At 40.9% G+C, this 26,381-nt stretch overlaps 1 protein-coding gene across 4 annotated transcripts in view; it reads right to left on the bottom strand.

The window, feature by feature from the left end:
* Nucleotides 1–26,381, bottom strand: part of PDE1C (phosphodiesterase 1C) — a 376,890-nt gene that overhangs the window by 87,487 nt on the left and 263,022 nt on the right. For all 4 annotated transcript variants that reach the window (XM_061586904.1, XM_061586900.1, XM_061586901.1 and 1 more), the window contains 3 exons: nucleotides 7,194–7,307; nucleotides 5,336–5,518; nucleotides 4,132–4,198 (listed from right to left, as the gene is read on the bottom strand). In XM_061586904.1, the coding sequence (XP_061442888.1) occupies nucleotides 4,132–4,198; nucleotides 5,336–5,518; nucleotides 7,194–7,307 (364 nt within the window). The remainder of the gene's footprint in view (nucleotides 1–4,131; nucleotides 4,199–5,335; nucleotides 5,519–7,193; nucleotides 7,308–26,381) is intronic.

The following is a 26,381-nucleotide window of genomic DNA, read 5'->3' as shown; positions in this document are numbered from 1 at the left end:
AGACAGAGGTGCTCCTGGTTAGTCGAAAGGCAAATCAGGGAATAGGGATTCAGCCTGTGCTGGATGGGGTTACACTCCCCCTGAAGGCACAGGTTCGCAGTTTGGGTGTGCTCCTGGACTCAGCTTTGAACATGGAGGCCCAGGTCTCTGCAGCGGCCAGGAGTGCTTTTGCCCAGCTAAGACTGGTGCGCCAGCTGCGCCCGTTGCTGGAGACGCCTGATTTGACTACAGTGATGCATGCCTTGGTTACATCCCGTTTAGATTACTGTAATGCGCTCTACGTGGGGCTGCCTTTGAAGACTGTTCGGAAACTTAAACTGGTACAAAGAGCTGCAGCCAGAGTGCTAACTGGAGCTGGTTACAGGGACCATACAACCCCCTTGTTGCGACAGCTCCACTGGCTGCCAGTTTGTTTCCGGTCACAATTCAAAGTGCTGGTTTTGACCTATAAAGCTCTATATGGCCTAGGTCCAGGCTATTTGTCAGACCGTATCTCCCCATATGAGCCTGCCCGGGTGTTGAGATCCTCAGGAGAGGCCCTTCTCTCAGTCCCAACACCTTTGCAAACAAGATTGGTGGGGACGCGAGATAGGGCCTTCTTGATGGCTGCCCCCAGGTTCTGGAACTCTCTTCCTAGGGAAGCACGAACGGCCCCTTCCTTGCTATCCTTCCGTCGGCAGGCAAAGACTTTTTTATTCCGACAGGCTTTTGGACTAGAAGCTGTTTAAGATAGGACCTCATAAGGTCTGTTGTATTGTTATGGTCCTATTCTTAATGTTTTAAATTGTCTTAGTTTTTAAGTGTATGTTTCATGGTTTTAATGTTACGAATAGTTTAATTCTATTTTAATTGTATATTTTTGTATGTTTTTTACCTATGTGTGGTTTTTATTTGTAAGCCGCCCTGAGTTCCAGTTTTGGAAAAAGGGTGGGGTAAAAATAAAGAGTAATAATAATAAATAATGGATTTTCAAAAAAGCCTCCTAGCTACATTGGGTGATTTTCATCCCAGTTGTGGCTGTGGGGAGGAATCAACCTCAATTGCAGTTAGGGATGGGGGAGAAATTCAATTCCGATTCCATTTAAAGCCCAATCTATCAAATATGACAACTGAAACACAGTCATCCTTTGAAATTTACTCTTATCTGAATTTCGCAATGCAGTTCTCCAACCAACCAGTGTTTACAAAAATGCATATATTAAGGGAAAGTGTGCATAAAAATGAAAATATTTGTGGAAATAACGTAAAAAATGCATTATATTACAAAAAAAGCTTGCAAAAATGTGTACATTAGTCAAAATTGTCAATGTGTTTATGTGTCTAAATGTGTTTATTAGGAGAAATTTGTATTAAAATGCTGAAGAATGTTCATGAAGATTGTTTTTTTAAAAATGCAAATTGCTATAGAAATGTGGAGAGCCAAATTTAAGATTGGAAAATGAGAAGCTAAGAGAAGCAGAATGAACAGATCCTTCCATGCCTACCTGCAGTCCAGAAAACAATCTCCTAGGTGCCTGCAAGTAATTAAAGAAAAGCCTGAGACATAGCTGCATGCTACACATGAAGCATAACATGCTGCTTGACCCTAAGCTTTAAAAGTATCTTCATGTGGCCTGTTGTTGCCCTTCATCTCCTGGGCAGGCAAAAAGTCCAGAGGCATACTAGAAGAACATCTTTGGGAATTATCTGTGACTATTTCGGTATTTGCTAATTTACTTTGCACAAGCATATTTGCCCATAGTGAGGTTACATTCCCTTAATAATGCATTAAATCTTTAAACTGGAGGTTTTCTGCCATTCAGTTGCACATTAGTTCCAAATTCCACAATGCATTCTAACTGAAAAAGAAAGATGACTGAATTTCATACACGCACATGTTTGGCTGATTTGGCTCACGATGCAAAAGGAAAAGGAATTTTACACATGTAAACAATGAAATCTACTTAAGCTAAAGTCAAATGAGAATGATCTGACTGGCACTTCCCTCCAGAACTAAAGCCTGGAATAAACATTTTTTTTTAAAAAAAACTTTTGGGCTGCAGGGATTCCAGTGCTGAAATGAAGAAACACAGGATGTGAGGCTAGGGCCCAGTGAGCTACCACAGAACATGCACACATGTGAAAGGGAACAGGGTGTGCAACATCAGCTCCTATGTTTGGCAGGCAGTATTATGCCTCAAGGTTAGTGGCCTGCAATTCCCACCTATGCATCCAGAAGTGATACAATCTTAGGGGGCCTGGGATAGTATCTGAAAGACTACCTCCTTCCTTACAGACCCTGTCAGGTCTTAAGATTGGCAGAGGGGACCCTCTTGGTAGTTCCACTGCTACAGAAGTTCAAGAGGTGGCAGCCCAGGAGAGGGAATTCTCTATGGCAGCCCCTAAGCTGCAGAAGTCTCTAAACCTGACACCTTCAGCATGTAGCTGTCATCATATATTGAAGACGTACCTCTTGACACCTGTGACATCTGAGAAAGATATTTTAGGATCCACCCTATTCTCTTCACTATGATTTGTTTTAACTAATATTAATATTGTATTTTTGAATTGTTGTTATCCATCCCAGGATCTCAAGGTAAAGGATGGGCAATGATGATGATGATGTAATACTTCTGTGCTCCATTCTAACTAAGCCAGATCAGGGGATCTGAGGAAAAGGTTAATAAAGAAACTATAGGTTGAATCCAAAGTTTCCCTTCCTCCAGGGGAAGAAGCTTTTTCCAATGGAAGGAGACCTTTCACCAGAGGAAAGAAACCTTTGGATCCAATCCTATGGGTATAACTATATTGACAATAATTATACTAAGAAGCACTGGCATGTTGGTAGGCAGTTGGAGATATTACTGCAGCCATGAATAATTTTTTTGGCAGTTGCCACACCAGTCTGGTAATATTAGAATCAGCTCCAGATCCAGAGTATAATAAAGACAAAGATCTAACTTTACTCATCCATATAATAGCCAACTAGTATGGAACCTATACTTAACTGAGTCTTTCAGTGTGGTTTCTTGCAGTGGTCAGGGCCAGCTCCAGGATTTGTGGGGGCCTTCACATGATAGCTCCACTGTCCCCCTCTGTGCCCAAGCCTCCCCCCAAAATGTGTTTAAACAGATACAAGATCCTTGTGATCAGCACCAGGCAACCAGGCTATTCCACGTTTTCCACAATGCCCTAACATGGTGCTACACTGGGTGCTCCAGGGCACTGTAGGAAATTGTAGCTAGTAAGCTTCTGCACCAAGGATGGGGGGGTAAGAAAGCTGTGAACCCAGCCTGGGTGTTGGGATCCTGAAAGCTGCCTGAAGATGTCTGGCACTGATACTGGCCTTCGGAATGGTGTGTCATATCTTAAGCAAAGAATGTACTGAAAATAGAGAGACTTGGCCCTGATCTGCTATTCCTGCTGTCCACTATTCATAAGTAATGTATGATGCCTACAAGCAGAGGCAGCCCATATATGCAATCTTTCCTGCTCCTTTTGAGGCCAGGGTGCGAATGGGTGGGGGCGGAATCAACGGAGTGGTGAGGCTGCATGGAACGCTCACACCACCCATTTATTTAGGTGTGTGATAGAGTGGAAAGGTACCTGCACCACTCCTCTGCTACACAAAACATGCTGCCACCACCACTGGCAGATGTCTGAACTAGGGCTTACACTCAAATCAATATGTATGTGTGTGTGTGTATATATATATATATATATTATGGTAACAACCTTGTTGCATAACATACATGTTGAATTCCTATATTCAAAGGTAATAGCCAAGTAAAGCTATTATTTAAATGTACTGCTTAAAAAACTCCTGGGTCTTGTTCAAGTCTCCATTTTCTATTCCTTGTTTACCTGCAACAGAGATGAGACCTTACTCCACTGATGGTATTTTCATAGAATCACAGAATTGGAAGGAGCCTATCAGGCCATCAAGTAATAGTAGAAAAGAGTGAAAGATCTTCAGGTGACTCCTGAACTGTTGTTCTCATGTGTATTTTTCCCTTTAAACTATTCAGAGATGAATATGTGTGAGTTAAATTAAACTTCAGACACAGTGAAAAGCAGAACACATATAGAATGCTGCATAAGATCACCATGTCATTCCAGTGTTTTGTAAGAGAAAGCCATCACTGGCATTACCTTTAACACTCCAATTACAGCTGGCGGGTAGCTAAGTCCAACCATATTGGATGTTCGCCTGTACATTCTGTCAAGATAAAATAAATGCTTGAGTCTATAATTTTCTTTAAGAAAAAAACAAAATATGACAAGAGTCCTTTTCAGAATGCACAGTTTATCCAAGCAAAACAAATTACATTTCTTCCTTTCTTCCCTCAGGCTTTAATTTCTATGACAAATTTTTCCATTCATACCAACTGCTCTATCCAGATATAGTTTCATACAAAAGAACACCACATTACCACTGTCACTGTTGTACTTTGATGAAGACAAACATTCACTGAAGTTGCTTATAGCCAGTATCAGAGGGCAGACGGGCTATCTGTGCTGTCTCACCATTGTAATCATTTCACACCTTGCACACATTGGTTTGAATGTGCAGAATCCTTCTGTCAATCTGCACAAGTTTCCTTTATTGTGAGTGCACAGAAGGTTCCCATGAAGTTTTCATGCTCAGAAAGAAGATCACTGGCTCTGTCCTTGCTCTCCACATACAACAAGATTCAACAGGACATTGCGCATACAAAACAGCTGGTGCACATGTAAAATATCCCAACCAAATGTGAAAGAGGATCACTAGATCAGGATGCTCAAGGATGCTTACTTGGAAATGCTGACATTAGTTAGACTTATTCCTAAGTGAATGTGTGTTGTTATTTAGGTTGTTATTTAGGTGGCAGAAATTTCTCTTAATACAACAATGTTGCTACCTTTTTTGGGGGTGGTGGTGTGTGTGTATGTGTCTGTTTGCACAATATAAAGGTAAAATACACCATTCTGTATTATCCAAATGGCAGCCTTGCCAGTCACCCAAGTATTCTGTTTCATCTCAGACACCATTAGGTCAGGTCACAATCCATTTCACACTGGAGTCCAAAGCAAATGTTAACATCTGTTAAATGAAATGATTCAGAGTGCTCTGGTATTAGTGTTGGCCAATTATTGTGATTAAAAGACGGGATCCCCATTTTTGGATAAAGAGATGGAGAAACTGGAGTTTCTTTTGCCAAAAATGGACACAGTCTTCTTTATTCACAGATTTCCATTGCTAGTTTAGCTTCTTTAAAACACACTAAAATGGTCAAATACTCTTAATGTATCATTAAAGACACAAGTGGCAATGTCTGTCCACTCTTTGGTGTAGAACAATTAGATCTTCTATTACCTCTCCACAAATATCCCAGCTTGAACTGCATGGACAATGCTTCTGAATCTTGGCTTTTCCTCTGTCCTTCTGAGCATCATCCCCATTTGCCGTGTGAAAGTAGAAGCCAGCCAATCCCGTACCTCTGAGGGCACGGAATCTGACTGGATATCACTGAGTTCATCTTCTGTATCCAACAGGCGCCTGTTGGAAGATGGGGGGAAACATGGTAAATAAAGGTTTCCTAAGAGATGGCATTGAATTTAATGAAACACACTATTGACATGCAGTTATTTCTATGGACAATAGTAGTCTCAACAGAGTAGCTCACTTCTGGAGAGTGAAAACAATGAAGCGTTATCATTGCAGGATTATTCATAATTAAGTGTGCAACATTCCAAGGACACAATTTTGCATTCTTACTTCGTTGGTATGTTTTCAAAACACAAAGATTAGGATTCTGTATATGATAAGTTTCTAAGCATTATCACCTCTCCCCTCAAAGTAAATGAACAGCCAATGAATGGATGACTGGTGCCCATTCCACTGATGTGCCTATCCAACATCATCTCAAAGGCTCAGGATGAGTACAAGTTAAAAATATTTCCACAAAATGGGAAGGAAGGGATGCTACATATAAGAAATAGATAAAAACAGTATAATGAAACTCATCTTTGTACTGTTAGCTATAAATGCCTCCCCCTAAGAAAACTATGGAAGAAATTCCATTTATGCAGCCATATTGTAATCTTCACGAGGCTGGACAGATGAGCTTTCAGGAGAATATATAAATTATCATATCATTTTGGGACAACTGATTTACATGGAAGAAATGCATGAACTGGGGGGAAGTTGGGATGGCTATGGCCAGTAAACAACCTGTGTGGTGGACGGAGTGCCCTCCTGACCCTGGCAATGCTTACATGGCTGGGACTGGAGCATGGTGATGGACAGCAAGGTCAAGGCTGCCTGGATGCACCAGTGGAACCAACCTGGCAATGCATTTGTGCAGTCCCAACGTCACCACTGCCCTGCCTCAGTCCCTGCCCTATACAGCTAACGTGTAGCAATAATATCATGTCAGGAAGACAATTCGATGGCTCTGCCCCACCATATCAGCTACTAGAGGTTGTGGCTCCCTTAGATGGGAGAAAGTGCTTAGGGACATTAACATAATGTCATAGGAAATAGCATTTTTTTTCATTTTTAACACATTTTGCTTATTATATTATATTTTCAGGAAAACTAGGCTTGTGCCCTATGCACAGGGTGCTATAGTGGGTTGGTGCACAGCCCTAGGCAGCAATGGGTGGAGTGTATTTCATATTTTCATCCCATGCTCTAGCTCTCGTGGGACTCTGAGTGATCTCGTGAGAACTCTAGAAAGGGTGAGGACAGGCTCAGGTCTATAAGAGGCCTCAACCTTCCAGCTGCCGGCCTCTTTCTTCATGTAGCGGCTTCCCTACCAGCCCTCCCTTGTTTTTAGTGCATTACCGAGCTGTTCCTAACAGGGTTGTTGGTTGACTGGGCCAGAAAGGACTTTTTCATCTCAATCAAGGATGATTCCTAATTGGTGTTGGGCTGACACAACATTCCCTCAGAAAGAGCTGTTGGGGAAAAACAGATCTTTGTCCTTCTGCCATGCCAACTGCACTTACATGCTGTAATCAATAAAGTTGTGGCCTGTTTTAACCAATATCCCCCAGTGTTGGCTGTTTTATTCCAGTTGCTTATGGGGTGACACATCTTGCACCTGCCTCACAACATTGATCCCTCTCTCCCTCCCTTTTATTAGAAGTAAAATTGAAAATATTTCTTTGACTCACCCTAAATCCAATAAATAGGATGAGATATTAATATACTGAAACAGTTGTCTTACCTGGTTTCATCAATGTACACAGATTCAAGTACAGTAGCTGCATATTCCAAGTTCTTTTTTAAGTCAACAACAGAAGCCTCTCCTCTCTCTAGCTGCTTTATCAAAGATCGCAACCTATGAGAAGACAACAAGAATATGATTAGTGCAAATCCATATCTGGAATTCCAAATGATAATGTCCTCCACAAAAATCCTTAACTTATTTGCACTGTCATATTAATATGATATGAAAGCTGCAAGTATATGATGGTCACAATCCATAAAGGGTGTTATGCAGGCAACTGCAGCATACACAGTGGATAGCTTGGATTAATCTACAACCTTATACAACCTGCTTTCCTATCTACAACCTTATACAACCTGCTTTCCTATCTACAACCTTATACAACCTGGTAGAGGGTTGCCTTTCATAAAAGATTTTCCATTCCCCTAAGTTGGCATTTTTTGTCTCTAAAATGTGCAGGCACCAAAAAATCTAAATCTAAAATGTGTAGGCATCTAACATTTAACATGTGCATAGAATGGAATTCACTCCCACAAGAGGCAGTGATGGCAACCAACTTGGATGGCTTTAAAAGAGGATTGGACAAATTCATAGAGGCTAAAGTTATCAATGGCTATTAGCCATGATGGCTATCCTCTGCCTCCATAGTTGGAGGCAGTATACTTCTGAATACCATGTGCTGGGAACCACAGAGGGCAGAGTGCTCTTGCACTCAGGTCCTGCTTGCAGACTTCCCTTGGGCATCTGGTTGGCCACTGTGTGAGCAGGGTGCTACACTAGAGGGGCTGCTAGCCTGATCCAGCAGGCTCTTCCTATGTTCTTATGTGTTTTGTACCCTACAACAGAGTTAAAATACCAAAAGTAGGAGAAGGAAAGGAAAGGAAGATTCCAAGTTAAGTAACCTGGAGGCTGAAAGATCTATCAATTCCGGTTCTCTCGGTTTCTCATTTTTCCAATCTTAAATTCAGTTCTTCACATTTCTGCAGCAATTTGTGATTTTTTTTTAAATTCATGAAAATGCTTCAGCATTTTTGTGTGAATTTCTCCTAATAAACACATTTCCGTAGCAGGTTTTGACTAATGTCTGTTGTCTGTTGTGAACCGCCCAGGGAGCTTCGGCTATGGGGCGGTATATAAATTTAATAAATAAATAAATAAATAACGTACAAATTTTTGCATGCAGTTTCTCATCATATAATGCATTTTTATATGCTATTTTCACACACATATTCATTTTATACACACTCTCCCCTAATATATACATTTTTGTAAAAATTGGTTGGTTGGCAAACTGAATTACAAAATTTGAATAAGTGTGAATTTTGAAGAATGACTGTTTTGGTTCTCATATTGTTTCAGAAAGTTTGATAGATTCAGCTTGAAATGAGAACTAAACTGAATTTCTTGCCCATCCCTAGCTCACAGATAATCTTACTAATATAATACAAAAGTGCCCATTCAGTAGCATTGAGTTTATCATCTGATCTGAACAAGGAACAGAAACACAACCATATTTGCTTAGTTTCTAAATGCCTCAAGGAAAGGGGCAGCTGAATCAACATACTGCAATTCTGCAACATATCCCTAGCAGAGAGAACTAAGTAGGTTTGTATGTGTAGTGATGTTTAAATGTGGTTGATAGTACACAGTGCTTTTGTTGCGATAGTACTAACCAGTACAGAGTATTGGCACCTCTTCTTCTTCTTTTTGTTGCTCATGGCAACCATCTTGTGCTGGCACCAACTGCACTTTTAACATAAGTTTCCCCCCCAAAAAGGACTGATAGTACAGACCTTCCTCCATTCCTTTGATCAGTGGTGGCTGGTGTCCACTGAGACTGGTAGGGCAGAATGGAAGGAGCCTAAACAGAGGTGGACCCCGAGCCAATGAGAGGCACAGCCAACTCATACTAGTTTTACCCCCAGCCTCCTCCCTGCTGAGTTCTACAAGGACCAACACTGAGACTAAGGAGGAGGAAGCTAAGAGCCAGGGCCACTGGTTACAAGTACAGGCAAGCAGGTGGGGGCCATTTGCCCCAGTGGACCAGCCTCCACTGCATTTGATTTTCCTCTATTCACTCTTTTTTATAGATTAGATAGAATAATTATATATACAGGTTCTGCTCTCTATCCCCTAAGCTGAGGGATAATAGCTGATATCAAAAGCTAAAGAGGTATAACATTGCTTATAAAACTACTGAAGCCAATAGGTGGAAGAAGATTTGTTAAGACCTTCTTTATCAGATTTACCAAAGTGAACATCCATGCTCTTTCTTCAGGAAAAACTACTCTATCAGTTATAGAATAACTGAAACCAGCTCAGTACTCCAGTGGAATTCATTCCCTAGCAAAGGATGCATTAAACAGACAATTCTGTTCAGCATTTATAACGTTAACTAGTCATAAAGATTAATCATAAAAAGCTGCTTGTGAGGCGTCCTTCCCTGGCTCTCCCTGTCAGGTTCCTACCTGCGCGTGGCTACTGCCTGTCACTAGGCACCACCAGGGACTCCACCAGTCCGGACTGTCCTTTTTTATTGTTTCTCTCCCCGCTCTAGCACAGATCTCAACAGATCCCCCTGCTAGGCAACCACCAGTTACGTCCTAATACTAGTATTCCCAGAGACTCTGAATACTGGTATTGTTATTCTCTTCACCGCTGCCACCATTTGTTACAGTTTCCCTTCAGCCTTGGTCATTACCTTACCCTCCCTTCTGGTCTGTGAAACCCCAGCCAAGGATCAGGCCTTTGGTAAACCAAATTAAGTATTTATTAAAGATAACAAAGCTAACAAGATTAACAAGATTTCTTCTTAAGGCACATAAGCATATGGTTTTACTCAATACTAATCCGAACTCCACCCCCCTCCTTCTCCACTCTCTCCTGGCAAACCACTCTCTCAAACCCACCAAACAACCCACTCTTTCTCTTCTCCCCCCAGATTCCACTCTCACTCTTCCTTTGATACGTTCAGCCATTTTAAACACTCAGCCAATCATCTAGCATTCTACTGCCCATTCACTCCCCCTCCTCTTTCACTCCACTTACCATGTATCTTCTAAACAACAACACTTACCATATATACATTAATATAGGAACATCACATTCCCCCCCCCTTAAAACAACGGCAGAGTATTATTCCTGTTCCAGGATTTATACGTCGCGTTAACAAATAAAAGTCTCTATGGGGAAAATGTCTTTCTTTGTTCCTCAGTCTGGTCACGTCACTGCAGTCCCAGCCACTTGCCTGGAAAGTCCATCGGCCAGTACATTGTCCTTGCCTTTTATGAACTGGAAGTCCACTTGATAGTCCTGTAGGGCCCAGGACCACCTCTGCAGCATAGTGTTATGGTTTTTCATAGTCTGCAACCATAACAAGGCCCGATGATCCATAGTCACTGTGAATCTTCATCCCCACACGTATGGGCGCAACTTGTTAAGTCCCCACACGACCGCTAGGCACTCCTTCTGGACCGACAAATAGTTTTTCTCCCTCGGCGTCAGCTTGCGACTCAGGTACGCCACTGGATGTCTGGTGCCTTCTCTCTCCTGTAGCAAGACGACTCCCAGCGCCAGGTCCGACGCATCTGTAGCCATGATGAATGGTTTCTCATAGTCTGGTGCTATTAATATGGGTCCTTGGCACAAGGCTTGCTTCAGTAGATCAAAAGCCTTCTGACATTCATCCGTCCATACCACACGCTCAGAACACTTCTTCTTTGTTAATTCATGCAAGGGGGTTGCTATTTCCCCAAAATTTCTCACAAACTTCCTATAAAATCCAGCCACACCCAGAAATGCCCTTACTTGTTTTTTGGTTAAGGGGATTGGCCACGCTTGTATTGCCTCCACCTTGCTCCATAAGGGGGTGATTTTCCCACTCCCCACCTTATGTCCTAAATAGATTACTTCCTTTAGTCCAAACTGGCATTTCTTAGCTTTTATTGTGAGGCCTGCTTTTCTTAAGGCCTCCAATACTGTTGTCAGGTGTTGGACATGCTCAGGCACCGACTTGCTAAAAATGGCCACGTCATCGATATAGGCCACTGCAAAATCTGACATGCCTCGCAACACAGTATTGATTAGCCTCTGAAATGAACTTGGTGAGTTCCTTAGTCCCATGGGTAAGGTCACAAACTCATATAACCCATCTGGTGTACTGAAGGCAGTTTTGGCTCTGGATTGCTCGTCTAGTTCCATTTGCCAAAATCCTTTACAGAGATCTAGTGTAGAGATAATGGTTGCTGCCCCCAATAACTCTAACATTGCGTCTACCCTAGGCATAGGATACGCATCTGGGACAGTAATTTTATTGATTAGCCGATAATCAATGCAAAACCTTGTCGTTCCATCTTTTTTCGGAACCAGGACAATACTTGAGGCCCAGGGACTGATGGATTCCCTGATCACTCCTAATTCCAGCATATCTTCCACCTCCTTTTTGATCTCATTCAAAACTTTCCCATTCACACAGTACGGAACAGATCTGATTGGGGCATGATCTCCAGTATCAATGGAATGTATAACTATACTGGTTCGGCCAGGTTTGTTGCTAAAGAGATTCCTATAGGTTTTCAAAACTCTCAGAATCTCTTCTTTTACTTCCTCCTTCACCTCCTCTGACCATTCCACTTGATCTACCTCTCCTTTGTCTTTGCTTTCCTGTACCAAATCCGGAAGTTCAGGCCCACTTCCCTCAGGGAATAAGGTAACTTGCAACACCTGTACATCCCTGGTATGGTAAGGCTTCAACATATTTACATGAACCACTTTGCTTTTGTTTAATTGGTCTGTGGTGATTACATACGTCGCTGTGTCAAGCCTTTCTCTGATGGTATATGGTCCTTCCCAGTTAGCCTGTAATTTGTCATGTTTCCTGGGTATGAACGCCATAACCATATGTCCCACATCATACACACGTTCTCTGGCTGTTCTGTCATACCAGTAACGTTGCTTCTCCTGTGCTTGACTCAAATTCTTTTCCACCACCTCCATCATTGATGTTAATTTATTGTGGAATTCCAATACAAAATCTACTACAGATGTTTTGTACTCTCCCAGGGTTCCTTCCCATGAATTTTTTAATAGTTCCAAAGGTCCCCTCACTTTTCTAGTGAACATGAGTTCAAAGGGTGAGAAGCCTGTTGACTCCTGAGGGACTTCTCTGTATGCAAATAAGAAGCATCCCAACCGTTCATCCCAGTCTTGTGGGTGATCTTGAACATAGCTTCTGATCATGCCCTTCAAAACGCCATTGAATCTCTCTGTTAACCCATTAGTGGCGGGATGGTAAGTAGTGGTCTTTAGATGTTTTAGACCACAACATTTCCACATATATTGCATCACTTCTCCCATGAATACACTGCCTTGATCCGTCAGCACTTCATGAGGGAAACCCAGCCTCATAAAGATTTTTAATAAAGCCTCTGCCACTACAGGGGCTTCTACAGATCTTAGTGCTTCTGCGTCTGGGTACCTGGTGGCAAAATCCACCGCCACCACTAGATATTTCTTGCCATGCCTTGTGGGTTTGGAAAAAAGGCCCACCAAATCTATTCCCACTCTATAAAAGGGTTGTCCAATTATAGGAAGGGGCTTTAAGGGTGCCTTAGTCTTTACTCCACTTTTTCCCACCTTTTGGCATATTCCACAAGATAGACAATGTTGTTTTACATCTTTGGAGATGTTTGGCCAATAATAGTGTGCCGCCAATCTCCTCTTGGTCTTTTTTATTCCCAGATGTCCTGCACATGGGACATCGTGGGCTACCTCTAGCAATCTGGTTCTGTATTTGCTAGGTACTATCAATTGCTTCACTGGTTCACATTCATCCTTTCTCTCAGCGGGCATCCACAGTCTATATAAAATCCCATTCTCACACACAACTTGATTCCTCAGTTTGTCAGTGAAAGGAATCTGTTGGGTCAGAGCTTGTTCCTTTATCTGCTTCAAACTTATATCTTTATGCAGCTCTTCCCTGAATTGCTCTGCTTCTTTCTTATCAGAGACCACTTGATACAGTTTGTCTCCTTCAGCAGGCCTGCTAGTGGTTGCTATGGTGACTTGAGGCTGGTTTACAGATTCCACCCTGTTTGTTTCAGCCCCCCCTTAATATGGCTTCTTTTTCTCTGCCAATTTGCTGTCTGGTCACTACATAGCTCTTTCCTTGGGCTCCCATTACATCTCTTCCCAGTATTACTGGTTCTTGTTGCTGGGCATTAATGCCTACTTTATATCGGCCCTCTCGGCCTCTCCAAGTCATTTCCACCAGGGCCACAGGCAAACTTTCTGGTTGACCCCTCACTCCTTGGATAGTCACAGTTTCCTGAGGTAATATTACCTCAGATTTTATTAAATCTGGCCTCAGTAATGTCTGAGCAACACCAGTATCAAGCAATGCCCAATAATTTGCCCCTTGTACACTCACTTCCTCTCTCAGACTTGAATCAAAGTCTGTTACTTCTGTCCAGTTTATCTGGCAGAACTGAACCTTTTTCGCTGTTTCTAAAGCCTTGGGCTCTGTTTTCACTGCCCTTGTCTGAGCAGGATTACTAATGGGGTTGGCAACCTCACATTGAAAACGTAGGTGCCCCGGTCTACCACATTTGTAGCATAATTTCTCCTCACTTTTAGGGTACACAGATCCACTCTGGGGTGTCCTGTACCCTTCAGATTTTACTGGAGGACTCGGTGTGGTACCACATCCCTTCTGCCAGCATTATATGGTCTGGGTTTAAAATCTCTTGATGTTTTCCCCACCCAGCCAGTTCTATTGGAGGCGAAGTGATCCGCCATCTCTGCGGCCTCCTGCACCGATGTAGGGGAACAGTCTTTGACCAGGAGCCTTATTTCTGGTGGTAACTGATGGTATAATTGATCCAGTATCATGAGGTTTTTCACCTCCTCCACAGACTGAGCTTTTGCACTTGTCAGCCATTTCCCAAATATGTCCATCAGTTTTGCCCCCAGCTCCATGAAAGACCTCCCTGTCTGTATCTGGCAGTTTCTGAAAAGCTTTCTAAAATAATCAGGCCCCAGTCTGAATCTTTTAAACACTGCTTCTTTGAATTCAGCATAGGTGACGGGCCTGTCTGAGGGGAAATATTGGTATGCCTCAGCCAATTCCCCTTTAATCAGATTTGATAAATACTGCATGTATTTATCTTCAGGTAGCCCCCACAACTGAGCTGCCTTTTCAAAGGTTGTGAGATAAATTTGAGGATCTTGACCAGGCTCATAGACAGCAAAGTCCTTTGGAGTAATTTTTATTTTTGCTCCATCTCTGTCTTTCCTTGTCTCATCAGAATGAAACTTCTCTCTTTCAAATTTTAACTTTTCTGCCTGTAATTCCGCATCCACTCTCATTCTCTCAGTTTCCATCCGCAATCTTTCAGTTTCCAACTCCCTCTGCTTGTCTTTCCCATCAGCTTCCATCCTCAATCTCTCAGCTTCCAACTCCCTCTGCTTGTCTTTTTCCTCAGCCTCCCATCTTAACTTCTCTCTCAAGTACTCTATATAAGCGGGATTGCTTAAATATACTTCTGGGGTCTCTTCCCTGACAGGTTGTTTTTGCTGGGCAGTTGCAAATCCTATAAGTGCTACCCTCAATTCATCTACCCCTTTACCCTCGTGAGGTAAATTGAATGTTATGCACTTCTCCACCAGCTCCTCTCTTTTCATTTTTATGTATTCAGCCATGGTGTTTGAGTTCACTCACTCTTTGCCACACACTCTTTGCCAGTCACTCTCACAAGAAATCTTGTTTTGTTATTTCTGTTTGCCACACCACTGTTAGGGATTCTCTAGTATTCGTATCTCACTGCTACAGCCAACACCTGTGACATAGTCTCCTTTGTCACCACGTGTCTTTGGGATTCTCTTTGGTTCGTATCCCACCGCTACTGCCACCACATGTGAGGCGTCCTTCCCTGGCTCTCCCTGTCAGGTTCCTACCTGCGCGTGGCTACTGCCTGTCACTAGGCACCACCAGGGACTCCACCAGTCTGGACTGTCCTTTTATATGGTTTCTCTCCCCGCTCTAGCACAGATCTCAACAGATCCCCCTGCTAGGCAACCACCAGTCACGTCCTAATACTAATATTCCCAGAGACTCTGAATACTGGTATTGTTATTCTCTTCACCGCTGCCACCATTTGTTACAGTTTCCCTTCAGCCTTGGTCATTACCTTACCCTCCCTTCTGGTCTGTGAAACCCCAGCCAAGGATCAGGCCTTTGGTAAACCAAATTAAGTATTTATTAAAGATAACAAAGCTAACAAGATTAACAAGATTTCTTCTTAAGGCACATAAGCATATGGTTTTACTCAATACTAATCCGAACTCCACCCCCCTCCTTCTCCACTCTCTCCTGGCAAACCACTCTCTCAAACCCACCAAACAACCCACTCTTTCTCTTCTCCCCCCAGATTCCACTCTCACTCTTCCTTTTATATGTTCAGCCATTTTAAACACTCAGCCAATCATCTAGCATTCTACTGCCCATTCACTCCCCCTCCTCTTTCACTCCACTTACCATGTATCTTCTAAACAACAACACTTACCATATATACATTAATATAGGAACATCACACTGCTCTCTCCAGGTTTGTCAAATCATGTGTAAACCATTTCCTATTCTTCACCCATTGGCTAGTATTGAGCACATCTCACACATCCCACAGCTTTTGGGAGCATATATGGTATGTGTGTGAAAGTTGTAGTGGAAACAGGGTCCTCAGAGTTCCTGGTGTAAATGTGAAACCTCTTCACACAGCTCTGTGGATCCTGCCTTATATTCATATTACTTAATAATGAATTCCCTGTATGTAATAAACACAACACACAGCACGGGGGAACTGAAGCGACAGTAGAGACTCTTACTTTTGCATGGCATGCCTTTTATTTAGTTGGCTAAACATCACCCTGCAGGTTTGTTCAGCAGAGTGTTCAACATTCATATACCATTCAGGCAGAATGAAGAGCTATAACACCGTAGCATTAGCATCCATCATACAAGATTAGATGTGGCAGTGGCACACAGAACATCCATCATTTGTCAAAAGAAAAACAGGGGTTTTGGAATCAGAACAGTGTGTTTCACATGCACAAAAAAGTGGAGTTGCCCTCTCTCTCCCTTTGCTATCTATAAACACCGCTATGATTTATTTAGCAGAGGCAGTGGCCACATGTCTTCAGTGAAAGAGATCCTGTAGTCATTATCTCTTATGTGAACAATGATTGTAAAGCATGAGTGAAGCTGTTCTGAATAAATGATAGATTTTCATGGCAGCAGATCTTCCAAATGATTGTAAATGTCTACGGAATTTCAGCGCAGTTTGATGACAAGCACATGGACAAAGGCTTGCTCTAGTTATGTAGAAATTCAGGCTCACTACTGATTAAAGGTCTGTAGAGGCCCATGTGATGGCAGGTCATTTATATTCCTTTGCTAAATATACTTACAGACAGTGTTATAAAGACAGGTTTCTTTTAAAATGTAAGAGGCAGTGATAAGCAAAGCATTTAATGCTCAGGCAAAACATGCCTAAACATGTCAAGGAATTCTAGCATGTGCCAAAGATACATTGAACTATATCAAACATTAGACATATTCAGAGACGATCCATTGAAATTAATGACTAACTTAGGTCCAACATGGAAAACAGCCCTTTGCCATCGTGTTGCAGGAGTACGATGCCTGGCAGATTCCCAGACTGCATTTTGTCACAAAATACCTCACAATTTTTTTAAAAAAAACCTAGAAATGCTTTTCCACCAAGTCCTAAGAGTGTTTTGCAGCAGTACAAATTGGCTGTGTAACGATTATTATTTTAAAACCTTACTTTAAAAAAACTATTTCACATCTTATTCTGAAGTAGAAAATATTTATTATTAAAATCATTGTATAACATACAAACATACACTAAATACCAAAATATACAAAAAATTACCAGATATAATAAAATTAGTCTATACTGTATTCCATAAATAGCATATCAATATTACGTCACATCATACTATTTTGTAATGAAAATGGACTCTAAATTATTTTTTCCTCATATAACTAATGAAGGACCATAAACTTTCAAAAAGTTCATACCTTTGTCTCCCTACCATTAATTGTACTGTTTCTGTAAGTTTACAAATTTTCACATACCATATTTTGTTAATAATAATAATAATAATAATAATAATAATAATAATAATAATAATAATAATAATAATAACTTTATTTTTACCCCGCCCTTTTCCAATAGGACTCAGAGCGTCTTACAACTAAAAACAACATCGTTAAAACATACAGAATATATTATTAAAAAATAATTAAACTATCAGGGAAAGTTAAAAACTACAAAATATAGGTTAAAACAGCGAACAATTTAAAATAATAAAACCATATAATATGATCACCAAGCCTATAAGACATTAATCCTGGTCGTTCTCTGTCCCAAATGCCCGCTGAAATAAAACAGTCTTTACTTGTCGCCGAAAAGACGGCAAGGAGGGAGCTGATCGTACCTCACTCGGGAGGGAGTTCCATAACCTAGGGGCGACCACCGAAAAGGCCCTATCTCGTGTCCGCGTCAAATATGCTTGCGAAGGTGTAGGGAGCACAAGAAGGGCCTCACCTAAAGATCTCAAGTCCCGGGCAGGTTCATGTAGGGAGATACGATCTGTCAAATAGTCTGGACCTGAGCTGTATAGGGCTTTGTAAGTCAAAACGAGCACTTTGAATTGTGACCGGAAACAAATTGGCAGCCAATGGAGCTGTTGTAACAGGGGAGTTGTATGGTCCCTGTAACCAGCTCCAGTTAAGCCATTCTCATTTCATGGGTCCTTCTGAAGTGTGCATTTGGGAAATATTTAATAAGATTTTTCTTTTCAATTTTCCCTCCCCAAATTTCCGATTGACAGTCTTGGGGAAACAATGTTTTCCTCAAACTTTTCTATATTTTCTCTTTACATAAATAGCATGTGCAAGGGCAGGGGATTTGTTCAGTGTTATGTTGTTTGTTTGTTTATTAAATTTATAGCCTACACTTCCTTTCAAATTGTTACAATAATCTGTATATCTTGAGCCAGACGGCCACTGCAAATTGGCAGGTTAATTATGCCATCAACCCTTCTGCCTGTAACAGCTCTACAGGTGTTTTTTTTAATGCAACCATAATTTTGTCTTTCTTATTCTAGTAGGCTGAAGGGAAGAACTGATGACGATACAAGTGACAGAAGCTTTATGACTGTGGGGTTATCAAAGAGACCAAAAGTTTTTCTACCATCAGTACATAAGAGTATTTGTTCTTTGCTGGACATAGGCAACATGATGCTGTTCAGATATTGTTGGACATCAATTCCCATCCCCTCAGCCAGCACGGCAAATAGTCAGGGATGATCGGAGTTATAGTCCAACTAGGGATGAGGAAGAAATTTGATTCAGTTCACACTGAAAGGTTAGCATCCCTAATTCAAACTTCTGAAACAAGGGGCAAATCAAAACTCCACCACATCAGTCAAAATTTGCACTTCTCTGAATTTTTCAATGCAGTTCTCCAGCCAAATGATATATTCAAAAATGCATATACAAGGGTAAAGTTTGCAGAGAATTGTATACAAAAATGCATTATAATAAAGAATGTTGCCTAGCATAAATGTATATACAGGCATACCCCGCTTAAAGTAGCTTCACTTAAAGTAGCCTCGCTATAAAGTACATGCTCCATACTCCACCATACCCCGCTTAAAGTACGCATGCTTTGGGATAACGTACACTTTATTGGCATGACGCCGCTGCCATCTAGCGGTGATTGCGTGCAGTACAAGCAAAGATAATTGCTTCACTTTAAGTACATTTTCACTTAAAGTACACTCTCCGGTCCCATTGCGTACATTAAAGTGGAGAACTAATCACTAGAGCATAAAAATGAGAAACCAAGAGAAACCAAAATTGAAAGATTTGCCCATCCCCAGTATCTGGAGGGCATCACATTGATTGATTGATTGAGTGGTTGATTGATTGATTGATTGATTGCATTTGTATACCGCCCCATAGCTGAAGCTCTCTGGGCGGTTTATAACAATTAAAAACATTAAAAACAAATATACAGATTTAAAAACACATTTTTAAAAAGCAATTTAAAAACACATGCTAAAACGCCTGGAAGAAGAGGAAAGTCTTGACCTGGAGCATGTTAGCGCTAGGCGCACCTCGTCAGAGATATCATTCCATAATTTGGGGGCCACCACTGAGAAAGCCCTCTCCCTTGTTGCCAGACTCCCAGCTTCCCATGGAGTAGGCACCCGGAGGAGGGCCTTGGATGTTGAGAGTAGTGGTAGATAGGTATAATTTTAGTGTACAGGTGGGTTCGTGTCGGGAGATGTGTTCCATCAGGTATTGTTTTTCACTTGCCTATGACTCCTTTCAGTTCTCAGTATCTTGACTGAGCCTCGTTTTTCTTCCTTTCTCACTGGCTATCCCAGTTCCTTTAAGGGTCCAAGAGGAATAAAACTGGTTTGGCCGTGTAAAGGGTCATCTGATTTGGCTAGAAGACCCATCTACTATCTTCTAACTCCTATTTTGATCTGGAGTGACCTGGACCTCATCTTTCTGCTTATGTTCATGATTCAGTGCTCACTGGCTTTTTGGTTCTCTAATGACATTCTAGCTTTCCAAATTTAATCACAGCTCTGCTAGGTACCAGATAGTTAAATTAAGCAACTCTTTGTGCATTTTATTCCCTCCCCACTGCATGTTAAAAAGCCCAGAATTTGAGTAACTATTTGTGACACAGGCTGCTTTCACACTGCACTTTATTCCATTATTCTGACAATTTCTTTCCTGATAGTTTGTGCATTATATTTGATCTTTCACATGACACATAAGCTAGCTCCAGAATTCTAGTGGAATGCAGTGCAAGTTTGGCGCAAATGTCCGTGATAAATTATGCCAGAAATAATCCATTAGCAAGGCTGGGAATCTGGAAGATCACGGTAGTTTTTTGCTAGCTGCAGCTGTTCACGTGACAGGCATCCCAGTATGCAGTGCGTCCCCACCCTTTAGTTGCACAGGAGGTTTTTTGTGTGACAAAAATTGTACCGTATTCCGCATCGGCGCAGATAGCAGCAGCATTTCCCACACACACCCCTGTGTTGATATAGCTAAAACAATTTAAAAAGTCAGAGAGCTTGCATGGCGATGGGACAAGATCTTAGATCTCCTACACAGTGGAGCACAGCGTGCATGTGTATAATGGGTGAGGAACAAAAACAAGCCGTGTCAAAGACAGTAGCGCAAAATGCGGGTAGACTGGCTGAAAAAGCTGCTCTTCCTTAACACAAAAGGTACTGCAGTGTGAAAGGACTTTTAGAAATCGGGACAGAAGCCCTACCTTTTTAATCCGTTAAACTAACGCAATCAGCCCCATGTGTGAAAGCAGCCACAGGAATGTTGCAAATGGCAACTCCTTTTGATTTTTTTTCCTTCTGATTTACACATTTTAAAACTTGCATAATTGAATTCTGCCCAGGTTAAGACTAGACCTGGCAAGAAACAGTGATTTGTCCAAAAATTCATGAAACTGACCCATTAATTTGAGGCGAGGTGGTTTCATGAAATTGTCAACCAAATTCGATTTCACACTGTGAGAATACATCTTTAGGGACAGCAAATATAAACACCAATCCTGCTGAATATGGGCCTGATCATCTTGTGAAGACTTTACCTTCTACACCCAATGCAACTGGCTCTTCAAATTGTATAAATATCTCTCGAGAACAAAAGGAAAATGGCTCAACCACAGACGGTTTGATGCTAGAACAACAGCCTGAGCCTGCAATCCTGCTCAAGGAGTCCTCTATTCACCAAGGGATGATCAGTAATGATGCACTTAAAAACAATTTGCAACTAGAAGTCCACCATATTTATACCCAAACAGAAACAGAGTGGAAAACAGATGCAATAAGCCCAACAATTACTGGTTGGCTCTTTATGCTAGCCTTCGATTTGGACTCTATGAAATCGTCATTAATTGAAACCAATCATCTATTAACATCGGTTCTAAGTATATTGGATACTAAAGGTCAGTTTTCTCCAACCAACCAAAATTCCTCTTCTGCGTCTATATTACGCCACTCAGACATAACTCTGAAGGAAACCAATCCAATGAAGACCAACCCCTTAATAAAGAAATCTACCATGGTAAAAAAGACAACAAAAAGGAACGCGGCTGATAAAAAACCAATCCCAAAAAAATCTAGTAATTTGAAAAACTGCAAAAATCACCAAAGAGAAAAAATGAACTTTAAGAAATTATTTAATCTGCTAGATCAAGATCCATCGGCTAATAAGCACTCTGGATTACAAAAAAGGGTAAGAAAATCTCCCCGGGAAAAAGAGGAAAATCAACATACAATTGAGAAGACATAAAAAAAAACCCGCTGGGATTCCAGATACAACAGCGAGTTTGTTGAACTCTCCGCATAAGGATTCTTTTGATATATCCCTGACCTTTCAGAATGGTGCTCAAGAAGCCTTGGATAACTTTCAAGATCCATGGTCAGAAATCTTGCAGAAACAACCTGTGCAACCACCTTCTAATAATAGTAATTGGTCAATAGTTTTGGAACCTCTACACTTAGTACTAGAAAATTACCCAAAACCGACGGGTCTTTTAAGCCAATATGACCGTATCTTACACCTTTGTAATCTTTTAAACCCGATGGTAATGCTGTCTTTCTGATGTTGTTCAAGTACAATACTTGTATTTTAATGGTTGTAATGCCCAGGCAATAGTCTACTTTTCTTCTTTCTCGGCTGTCCAAAAATTGCTTTCAGATAGATCTGCTCTCTCTAATCTAAATATTTATGTAAACAGACATTTTGTTAACAAAGCGCTACCGACGTCATTAATAACAAAAACTCCGAACCCTGAAACACTAAAACAATCTCCCAGGGAGTCGCTGACTAGTCATCCCCTCATAGTCATTGATATAGAACCGAGGGACCACACACAAATTTCTGTTCCACCTCAATTGCCCAAGGATAATAATATCATCTTTACTCCTGAAGAAATGGCATTATTAGATACTTTTGGAACATTATCAGAAACTGCCCAGAATGAGATACTACAAAGATTGGATAGTCTAAAAAATCATTTGCACACAATACGGGAGCGAAATTTAGATTCCATTCAACTAGAAAGGGCAAATCCTGTATTACTTTTAGATCCACTCCCACAGAGGCCGAACCATATAAATTCTAGAGGGATATCTGGTTTGAGGGGAACGCAAAACGGTTCACACAAAGAGATAGATGTTCAGATTAATTACAACCAGATGAGTTTGGAGAAAGGCAAGGTTGAAACTCCATATCTCCTATTAGAAGAATATAATCAATGGGGAAATTCCCCATGCTATGAATTAGCTAAATATGCAAAAATTGATACACCAGGGCGCTGGGAACGAATGCGCAAATTGGAGAAAGAGGAATTAGGGACGCCATTTAACAGCCCAGGATATAAGGAATTAAAAACTCTTCAAGTCAAACAGTTGAATGAAGCTACAGCCAATCAATTGATTAATCATGAGAATTCCCCCAGGCAACCAAAACGAAACAATCCAACTTTTAATGGTTGCATAGCAAACATAGCCTCATTTTACGAGATCACATTTACGTGACAGACATCCTTGCTGTCATGGAATATCAATGGATGGACTAGTAAATGTGAGGATCCCGATTTTTTAATATTTCTAAGTAAATTTCATATTATTTGCTTACAAGAAACGTGGATTACCTCCACAAAGAAAGTGAATTTAACTGGTTACCGCTCCTTTTCAAGCCCAGCAATAAAATCAGCAGGCAGTTGCCCTAAAGGGGGCCTTTTAACTCTGATCTCAATTAACTGCTCACTAGTGGTTAATAACTTACCAACTCCTCTTCCCCAATCAATCTTGGCACTCAGGATAAACGGTATAGATGTCCAGGCTTTAATTTGTATAAATATTTACATTCCCCCCTTTCGAACATCAGATCTGGACGCTAAAAAAATATGGGAAGTGTTGGATGAGCTGCTTACCTATTTTGAGAAGCAATTCCCAAATGATGTTGCTCGTGTGCGGCGATTTCAATGCCAGGATCGGGAACCCTTGGTTACAAGATATAAATTCTACTAACTGGGCTCCTTCTTATCAACATGAATGTGACAATTGGAACTTAAAAGACCCCACTACAAACAAACAGGGCCTTCTACTTCGTGAATTAGTGGCATCACACTCTCTAGAAATTTTAAATGGTTCAATAGTTGACGCTTCGGCTGGTTCCTTCACTTATTGGTCCTCTTTTGGTGCAAGTATAATTGATTATATAATTGTTTCTAGATCTTTATTTTTGACCACAATTGAATTTAAAGTAACATGCAGATCAGAGAGTGACCATTTCCCACTGCAATTAAGTTTTATGCCCCTTTTGCCCAAAATATACTCAAATCCACAACAGACGCATGCTAGAACTCTGAAAAGAGTTTGCTGGTCTGAAAGAAAGGGGGAACAGATAGCAGCTACTTTAAGGAACAACTTTCTTGAATCTATTCGGCAACGAATACTAGAAGGTATTTTGGAACCGATTGTGGCCTTTCAAAATATTGTTCTATTGCTCAAACCTCTATTGACTCAGAAGGCAGTGGCAACAAATAGGAGATATGGCCCTCCCTCATGGTTTGACTGTGAATGTAGAACAGCTAAAAGAAATCTTAGATCACAATTAAGGTCAACTTTCAGACATGATAAAGATGAAAAATATACCAGTTTATTTAAATCAATGAAGGCTGCATATAAAAAACTTTTGCGCCAAAAGAAACTGGACTTTATTGTATATCGCTGGCAGAAGCTAGCCAAAGTGGTCCATGCGAATGATGAGTGCTCATTTTGGGATTTAGTTAAACAGGGGATGGGCTTTTCCACCCCCAAAAAAGCACAACAAATCCCGAGCCTGACTTGGTATAATCACTTCCACAATCTCTATTTTCTTTTACCATCTCTCCAGACTAACAACCTGGAAATGGAGATTGAAAATTTGCAGCAGTGGCCTCCGGTTTCCACCGAAGATATAAAATCGTTAATTCAAGCGTTGAAGAATGGGAAGGCCCCAGGCAAAGATTTTTTGCCCCCTGAAATATTTAAATTAAGTCCAGATTGGTGGGCTCCTTTATTGGCACGTTTATTTTCTAGAATCAATGCTACTGGTGTCATCCCAGATGGTTGGAGACGTACCATTATAGTTCCAATATATAAGAAAAATGATTCTGCTGATCCGACAAACTACCGTCCTATTAGTTTAATTGATGTAGTAGCCAAGTTATATAGCAAATTTCTTTGTCAAAAGCTAGAACAATGGGTGGAGGCAAATCAGTTGATTTCCCCTGAACAGATAGGGTTTCGAAAAGGGTCATCTTCGACAGATCATTGCTTAACGTTATATTTTTTGGCTAAAATGAATATAACAGGACCTATAAGACATCTTTACGCGGCGTCTGTCGATTTGGCCACAGCTTTTGACTCAGTGGACCGAAACATTCTATGGTCCAAATTATACAATCTGGGAATTGATCGACGTCTACTATTCCTTATAAAGGCTCTCTACACAGATAACATTGCTCAGGTCAAGGTAAATCTACAGGGTACCATGACGCCTCCGATAGCGGTAGAGAGGGGGGTTAAGCAGGGATGCCCGCTAGCTCCCCTTTTATTTAATCTCTTTGTAAACAAAATAATTCTAGAACTATCCAATCACCAATATTTTCCTCCATCATTTGGACAAAGGAAAGTGTCTACATTATTTTATGCAGATGACATGGTTTTACTCTCCCTGGCCCCTATTGGCCTGAGAAAGATGCTAAAAAGACTGCAGGTACTCTGCGATGCAGATAGATTGAACATAAACTATAGGAAAACAAAGATAATGGTCTTTGGTAAAAGACCTGTATATCATCGTTGGTCGGTGGATAATCATCAATTGGAACAATGTAGATTATTTAAATATCTGGGGGTGACCTTTTCGGACACCCTTTCTTGGAAATGTCACACCCAATTTATAAAACAATCAGCGACTAAAACGGTGGGGGCTATTCTAAAATTTTATCGCACTGAGGGGGGCAATCTGATCTTACCAGCCCTAAAAATCTTTGAAGCGAAAGTAATCTCGCAGGTCTTATATGCGGCACCGATCTGGGGGTGGGAAGCTACAACAATCTCAGCTTTAGAGACCATCCAGACAAACTTCCTTAGGCGTTTGCTATTTCTTCCCCCTGGGACTCCTGCAGCCATGCTTTGGGTGGAAACTGGAGCTACTCCGCTATGTGCTCACATTCATTTAGCCCTCTTGAGATTTGTGAAGAATTTTACACCTACACAAGGCAAGGAACTACTAAACTCCTGTTTAGACCATCCCTTCTCAAATAAAATTTGGGTTAGTAGAATAGATGAACTATTACAACGTTATCATCTCACTACTCAACAATTTTATAATATGGGGACAAACAAAATGCTTAGAGAAGCAATTTTCAACCATTGTAAATACTTAGATCGACTTATCTTACTTAACACCCGTGTAGCCCCATGGTTTTGGAGATTTAAAACCGACTCTACTTGTGCCCATTATCTTTTACAGTCATTGCATATTAACTTAAGACATGCTTTTACTGCGATTCGCTTTTTTACGATCCCTAATGCTGATAGATTGGGCAGAATGTCCAATGTCCCCAAGACTCAGCGAAAATGTGTTTGTAATTCCAATGTAGAGGAAGATCTTCCGCATGTTCTGTTACATTGCCCTATCTATCAAAGTCTTAGGTTACACTTTCTGCAGAAGTGGCTTGATCTAGATGGGATGTTAACCGATGCTGATAAGGTAATTTTCCTAATGTCAGATCAAAATTCCCAAGTAACTTCTAAGGTAGCTGCGTTTGCTCTAACAGCCCAGAAACTGAGAACTAAATTTATCTCAGAACCATGTTTAAAAAAAAAAAAAAAAATTGAGTAAACTATTTTATGATCTTATGGTAAAGCAATTTCTTCTAATACACATGCCTGCTGTTTTAGAACAATTTTAAAAGTTATTCCTGTAGATTTTATATGTTTCTTTTTTTCCCTTTTTTTCTTTTTATATATTTGTATTGAATATTGTATACCTGTGTT

The sequence above is a fragment of the Rhineura floridana genome, chromosome 10, assembly GCF_030035675.1.
Source record: "Rhineura floridana isolate rRhiFlo1 chromosome 10, rRhiFlo1.hap2, whole genome shotgun sequence".
NCBI lineage: Eukaryota > Metazoa > Chordata > Lepidosauria > Squamata > Rhineuridae > Rhineura > Rhineura floridana.
This window is presented reverse-complemented; position numbering and strand designations above follow the sequence as displayed.